The following is an 8049-nucleotide window of genomic DNA, read 5'->3' as shown; positions in this document are numbered from 1 at the left end:
TAGACCCGGAATTGTGTACTACAAATATTGTTGGCTCTAACAAATTGCTTGTGATGCTCCTCGTTTGTCAAGTCATATGTTTCCTCACATTGTATAAAAGCGTCTGCTAAATTAATAATAATAAAAAATTAAAAATAACCCTGACTGCCAAAGAAAACTTAACGTTCTTCACAATCTTGTACAATGTTGACAAATCCATATTCAGGAATTATGTTTATCTTTATTTTAACAACAGCAGCTTTAACCATACATGTTACTAAATGAATAAAGTCTTGGTAGTATTTAATAAGAGCTAAACATTCATCTTCCAGTATATTAACATTCATTAAATTTGTCCTAGTCTGCTGGCTGATGCAGTGTGGTGTGTTCTTGACTTAGAACAGTGTTTACATATGCTACTGCACTGTAAACTTGAAAACTGAAAACAGCCATGCGTTAATTGAACTTTATACAGACTGCTACATGTGGGTAATGCACTGTGAAGTTTAGGCTATGAGCCCCAAGACAAACATGCCTTTTTTTACGACCAAATGTAACAGCAGTTTAAGCTCCAAAGCCTGAGACCTGCCAAAACATTGGACAATATCTGCACAGGCACAGGAATAGTGCAGAGGAGAAATCAATTAAAACAATGGATATATTGAAAAAAAAAATAATGATAAAACAGTTGTATTTTATAAAATACAAAGTTTTATATCAAAATACGAATTAAAATATCAGCTGTTGCATTTTAAATTTTAACTGTTTGGGTTAGAAATAAAAGCAATTCCTTAAACCATTCTCGATTTTTCATCTCACTCTCATAGTAGGCTGTAGCTCATAATTTAAGGTGAATCATTAATGAACATCACAAACACCTATCATGTCCACAGATATAAGATATGAAAACACTATAAAAAGGTTAAACTAATGCGAGTTATGCACAGAACTACTCTAAACATATCTCCTCTTTATCAGCCTATCGATCTCTTGACAACAGAATTCTGGATGCGGAAACAAAACAATGAATGTCACAAACGTTAAAGAAATTAGGTTAAAGGAAGTTTAATTCTGCATAAATTCATAGCAGCATCATACATTCTCAGTGTCTTATCATAGTTCTTTTATTGACTGCAGTCAAGCTGACTTGGTAAAATGTGTATGATGTTGTAAGGTGATTTGATGATATAAATCGATCCAGTTGTAACATATTCACCAAATTCCAGTATTAACAGAAAAGTGGTGAAAATTGAGAACTCCAGACATGATTTTTCAACATTTTATATTCTTAATCAGTATACTGCAGTATAGGAAATTATTCCAACCAATCCTTAAGGAATACTGACTTATTTAGTTATGTGATTTTCGCTATTTCTTACCATTTAAAATCCATTTTAATCAAAAGTGCTAAAGAACATCATAATTCAGAGAGAAAGAAAGTTTTACATGTACACATACAACATTTTACATGTAACCCTAAAAAGCTATTTATATCCTTATTTATGACAAAACTGTGATGATTAAAAAAATAAAGAGAAAAGACATCATAATAAATGTTTTATTGCTCCTCTCTTAAAGAAAAATATACTGCCAAATTATTTAAAACTCTTCCTTATATACAGTATAGCAAAGTACAAAACTATACAGCCAGCAATACTTAAATAGCCACAATAAATAAAGCGTTCTGCCATGCCTGCATTCGTTCCATGCAACAAACCTTCTCTTTACTGAAGTGACCTCTACTTTGTGTCTACTATTTCAAGAAAAGGCTTATAAATGCCACCTTTGACAGGACTTGTGACATTTACCATGATCTGTAGTCCAACCTGAGCATCTCATCACGATACAAGCCTTGTAAAGTCTGCATGGCTCCAAAGCAGAGGCCTTCAGTCTCAAACGTGTGTGAGACTGTCTGTGTACACGTCTGTTTTGTTCATGTGAAGTGTCACAGCCGGTGCTTTATAATGGCAGTGGGAGCTGCTGCAGCTGACACTGGAGCAAGGCTTGCGGCTCGTCCTCACGGCCAACCTCCTGTTGCACAACCCCTGCCAAGTCTGAAGTGTCTTTGAGCTCCATACCCAAACCCCACTGGTGATGCCTACCACTAATGACATGAAAATTTTCAGCATGAACACAGCCACTGTAGGAACCGACGACTCCAAAGAGCAATCCTCGCTCCTTCGACCAGGAAAGGACACACACTTGTTTTCCAGAGCTTTGAACTTCCAGTATTCCATATTGAGTCTTTCATAGAAATAGCATATGATGACAATAGTAGCAGGCACGGTGTAGAGAATGGAAAAGACTCCGATCTTAACCATCAGCTTTTCCAGTTTTTCTGTGTTTGTGCCGCCGGTTTTCATGATTTTGCGGATGTGGAAGAGGGCTACGAACCCCGTAAGGATGAAAGAGGTCCCGACAATGAGATAACAGGAAAGAGGGATCAACACAAAGCCAGTGAGAGCATTACTGTCCATGCTTCCCACGTAACACAATCCCGTCAACTCGTCCCCAGCCACCTTCCTCATGGTGAGGATGACTATGGTCTTCACTGCAGGAATACCCCAGGCGGCCATATGGAAGTAGCTACTGTGCGCCTCAATAGCCTCGTGGCCCCATTTTCGTCCCGCTGCGAGAAACCAGGTGAGGGTGAGGATGACCCACCAGATGGAGCTGGCCATGCCGAAGTAGTAGAGGATGAGGAAGACTATGGTGCAGCCAGTGCTCTCCAAACCCTCCCGGATAATGTAGAGCTCTCCGTTTTCCCGATCGCAGGCGATATTCTCAGCCCCAGCCACCGAACGGATAATGAAGGCCACCGAGTAGACGTTGTAACACATAGACAGGAAGATGATGGGCCGCTCGGGATACTGGAAGCGTTGGGGGTCGAGGAGGAAGGTTAGAACTGTGAATGCTGTAGAAACAAAGCAAAGCGTTGACCACACGACCATCCAAATGAACGCAAAGTCCTTATCTTGCCTTGACCAGTAGACATCCACCATAGGAGTGCAACGAGGCGCACATGACTCGCTTTTGTCCACGTACTGGAACTTTTCCGGGTTATCACAGGACCGCGGGACACCTGAGATACGTCCACTCCCAGCTGCAGGTGTCCTGGACCTTGGAGGTACCGGCAGCATTCCCTCGCCTTTTTTAGTCTCAGGTTGAGTATCATTTTCGGGAGCTTCAATGCACAATGCGTTTGGGTCGTTGTTAGTCGGTAGCTTTGAGCAATCCAATGAGTCCGGCCAGCCGAAACTGAATTGTTCCATTATAGGTGAACACCTCTGTCTTGCCTGTTCACACATAGGACGGCATGCCGGGATAGTGGTGGACACTTGATCAGCGCACATCGGCACATAAAGAGAGCACAGGAAAAACTGCAGGTGGACATCACATCCGTACTCCACCAAAGGAGCAAATTCATTTAGTTTAATACTAGCCTCCTCTTGGCTTTCATAATTCATGAAGTTGGGCATCCGTGTCATGTTGTAGCCGATTCCCTGGCACATGGGAATGGTGATGGGTTCACATTTTTCCCGGCGACCACGCTCCAAATCATATGCTCCGATCTCCAGTGAAGATCCAGTATTCAAGAACTGAAAAAGTAGAATAACAATCTTCATGCAATGGGCCATTTTGATAACCTCAAGAAAGTCTTAAAATGATTAGTACATCCAATGCCATGCAGATTATATTTGTCTTGTTTTGCTTGTAACAGAAGTGAGTAATATTTGTTGTATTTTGAAGAGGAAAAAGTCGATTCATGGTCCACCATACAGTAATTGACATTGAATGTTCATTCATTTTGAAGAAAAAAAGAGGTTAATTTTGGATATCTTCATTGTCATGCCTCATGTGATATTGTAAAACAAATCCTTTGTGATTCAGTTTTAAATATATCCAAAACGTCTGAAGTTTCAGGAAGTATTTGGAAGTACCGTCAGCCCTCGTGATTAATCGGAAAAATCAACTGGATGTCAAAACGAAAATCTCATGTACCGGTACAGTATTTAAATCTTTAAAGCACTTGACAACACGCTCTTTCAAAAGAGTTTCGCTCAACTCTACGTTCCTGTTCACATCAACGAGAATGAACTTTCAGTAAGCAGCAGGACGGGTTGAAAGTGTCCATCTGTGAAAAAATCCGATGTTATGCGGCTCCACGCTTAAAAACACTGCGCTTCTCATTCACTCCTCGCTGTGCTCTTAAAAACGGGCTCTTGGTCGGACAAGCTCCTCCTAACACTCCTCCTCCTCCTCCACGATACTATAAAAATACAGTCTTCCCAGTCACAGAGAGGATCACAACCTGCATGTACAGAACAGGACTGCGTTTGTTTAATGACAGATGTTTTGAAATGAATGAGAAGTCATCGGTTCTGTTAGAAACACTAAATGTAACAGTAAAACTAACAGTAGACATATAGACTGCATGCAGTCAAAAGGTTTGGATCGGTAAGATTTTTTATGTTTTTAAAAAAAGTCTCTTCTGCTCACTTTATTTGATTAAAAATACACACGCTCACTCTATTTGATATAAAATTTATTTCACTTTATTTGTATAAAAATACACATACACACACACACACACAAAACAGTAATATTGTGAAATATTATTACTATTTAAATTACTGTTTTCTATGTGAATATAGTAAAGTGTAATTTATTGTTGTGAACAAAGCTGAATTTTAAGCATCATTACTCCAGTCTTCAGGGTCACATGATTCTTCAGAAACCATTCTATGATGATTTTTGATGCTTAAGAAACATGTCTCATTATTATCAATGCTGAAAACAGTTATTTACATTTTTATTTCAGGATTCTTTGATGAATAGAAAGTTCAAAAGAAAAGTATTTATCTGAAATAGAAAGCTTTTGTACCGTTAAACATACCGTTTAAAAGTTTGGGGTCAGTAATAATTTTTTATTTTTTGGGGGGTGGAAATAGATAAAAGAAATCAATATTTTTATTCATCAAGGATTAATTAAATTGATCAAAAGTTACAGTAAAGACATTTATAATGTTACAAAAGATTCTATTTCAAATAAATGCTGTTCTTTTGAACTTTCTATTCATCAAATAATCCTGAAATAAAAATGTAAATAACTGTTTTCAACACTGATAATAATAATGAATGTTTTTAGAGCATCAAATCCGCATATTAGAATGATTTCTGAAGGATTATGTGACACTAAAGACTGGAGTAATGATGCACAGGAATCAATTACATTTTAAAATATATTGAAATAGAAGAGACTTCTTTTAAAAACATAAAAAATCTTACCGATCCAAAACTTTTGACTGGTAGTGTATATAACATATCATATAGCTATTTGGATTTTATCATATGGATTTTCTTTTTTTTTTTTCAGTTCACTTGAATATTGTCATGTGGTATGACTATATAAATTAGCCATGAGGTCATAGAAACACATATTAATAATATAAACAAGTAAAAAAATAAATGCTTGTCATATTACCATTATCATATTAGGCTACAATATAAAAGACTTTCACCATTTCAAGTCACGGCATCTAAAAATACACTATACTGATACATTTTAACCTAAAATCTTGATACTGAAAAATCCAATCCAATATTATTCCTATATGTTTTCATTAAGTATTATTTTGCAAGGTGGGTGTTCATTAAATGCTGTATATGTGATTCTTATCTCAACAAAGTATAACAAAAATAACAAACAAATAAATTAATTAATCTCAGATTTCCTGATGCCTTTAAAACCCTGTTTTCTTTTCTGTTATTTGTGTTGTGACACCAATGCCATTCCCAAAAGAATCATTTTCTCCTTCCAAACACAATTCCACTGGTTCATCCTCCGGTCTATATGAGGCCCAGGAGGCTCTCACTTCACCATTAGTGTCTGCTCATGCATTTTCAGTCTGGGGCGTAGGGTAAGGAAAGCACCACCTGCGATACATGGCCCATCTCTCCTCCATTCTCATGCTAAACAGAAGAGAAGAAGAGTGCCTCTAGAGTCTTAGTGTGGGCATTTGTTATCCCTAATCTCAGCTCTTAGCCTGGCACTCAGGATGCAGACGCACTGGACATGTTCCTGCAATACAGAGTATCGGTTCCCTGGTTTTCTCGTAGTCTGACGGGTCAATTTCCTGCTCGTATAAATGAAATTGGATTCCTTTTGGCGGTAGATTTTGTTTTGGCTGAGAGCTGTTTAAGCGCTGCTTTCCATGTCCATGACCACAAGTCTGCCATGAAAGAGCCTATTCTTCATGCTCATTGAATGGAGCAAAAAATAAAAGCAGCACAATCACATCTAAGGGCAATCAGTCAGTTACAAATGTAGCCATTAAAGCTGGGAAGAGCTTTCCTGTGAACCACAAACATGCTACTTAAAGCATCTTAGAAGCATCTTAGAAGCCTAATTAGGACAAATCTACCAAAATGTCACAGCCACAAGGAAAGGGAGAAAAAGTGCACCAAACTTTATGGGGACTGCAAAAGTAATTGGAACTAAGTTGAAAAACATATCGAAACAGAAATTTATCACTATATCAGTAACATTTTGGTGAAAATTGGTAGAAATCCAAGCTTTACAGATCTTTATTGGAAACAGTTTCAATGTTTTTCATGCTTGTTCAATAAGCCATGAACAATTATTGCACATGCACCTGTGGAACAGTCCTTCAGACAGTTTTTAACAGTTACAGTTACAATAATTTAGGACACTGACTCTGAAAAACAGAAAAAAGATGCCCAGGGTCACTGCTCATCTGCGTGAACATGATATAGTCCTGCTGCAGACTGGGTGAAGACTGCAGATGTGGCCAGAACAATAAACTGCAATGTCTGTAATGTAAGACACTTTAGACAGTGATATAGGGAGACAGGAAGGACAGCTGATCGTCCTCGCAGTGCCAAACCATGTGTAACCATATGTCCCCACAGACGTGTTCGAGAACTTGCACATGCCTTGGTGGAAGAGAAACATCTCACAGCAAGAACCAGCAAATCTGCTGCAGTCCACGAAGATGAGATGCACTGTACTTACAGCAGCTGCTGGTCACACCAGATACTGACCCATTCCCTTTGTTCAGGGACTCATCATTCCATTTCTGTTTGTCAAATATCTGTGAAACTTGTTCACTTTATGTTTCAGTTGTTGAATCTTTTTATGTTCAATGAGTAAAAAGAAATAACATTTTACTTGCAGCTTGAGTGTGTGTACACATCTTAATCATAATAATAATAATAAAAAAGCTTTTCAAATGTTTTTTTTAGGGATTTTATTTTACGCTGATATCATAAATCATTAATTTAGATTGTTTTTGGGGGGGAATCACACTACACCTGAAGTGTGTCTTGCTCTGTCATAAAAATGTTCTGATATTTTAAAATACTTTCTGACACAGTCACTAAGATTTGCAAGGGTCCTCATATGGTATGATTTAAGAATACTTTAAACCCTTTGTTTTGTTTTGTTATTTTTGTAAAAGATTATACCAAATTTCCAAATATGGTTCTCTTGAATTTCATTCTTTTATGTCATTTTTCTACATTATGATATCAAGGACAGTTGTATTGCTTTGACATTTTTTATGCCCCTTATTAAAAAAAACATTCATATCATTGAAAAGAGAAAAACATGCATATACTAGACAATCATAGAAGAGGTCTATTCAAGTCACGAATTGCATTAATAGTATTTTTATTAGCTAAATATGTATGAACTGAATTTGTAAAATATGTTTGGATAAATCAATAGATACAGACAAAACAATAAGCACATTGCCACTAACTCACATAATTGTGCAATATACAAAGATACAATTAAATTTTTTGGGAAATTAAAAATCCACAAAGTATGAGGGGTTACACACTTCTGTTCTAGCCAGTTGTAAAAGATGCTCAAGCAAAGAAATTACAAAACTGTCATTAGAGCAATCTTTGTTATCAGTATCCGTTAACAGTAAATATTTAGACTCAGAGAATCAGAGAGCAAGGCCACTATTATAATATCCAATAATTCTTAAGTAGAACCATTCTTTATCCTGAATAAATCTGAATCAGAATGACCCAGATGTC

The 8049-nt window shown here is 37.1% G+C and overlaps 1 protein-coding gene across 1 annotated transcript; it reads right to left on the bottom strand.

Moving 5' to 3' along the window:
* Window positions 1-1036: 1036 nt before the first annotated feature.
* On the bottom strand, window positions 1037-4160 carry fzd9a (frizzled class receptor 9a). Its single transcript, XM_084114855.1, has one exon. It carries the CDS (start codon window positions 3615-3617, stop codon window positions 1872-1874), a length of 1746 nt encoding a protein of 581 aa, XP_083970981.1. The 5' UTR covers window positions 3618-4160; the 3' UTR covers window positions 1037-1871.
* Between the last annotated feature and the right edge of the window lie 3889 nt (window positions 4161-8049).

This window comes from Abramis brama (assembly GCF_963993115.1).
Source record: "Abramis brama genome assembly, chromosome: 5".
Classification (NCBI taxonomy): Eukaryota; Metazoa; Chordata; class Actinopteri; order Cypriniformes; family Leuciscidae; genus Abramis; species Abramis brama.
This window is presented reverse-complemented; position numbering and strand designations above follow the sequence as displayed.

Coding starts and splice junctions, on each gene's coding strand:
- fzd9a (XM_084114855.1), bottom strand. CDS start 3,617: ATGGCCCATTGCATGAAGATTGTTATTCTACTTTTTCAGTTCTTGAAT.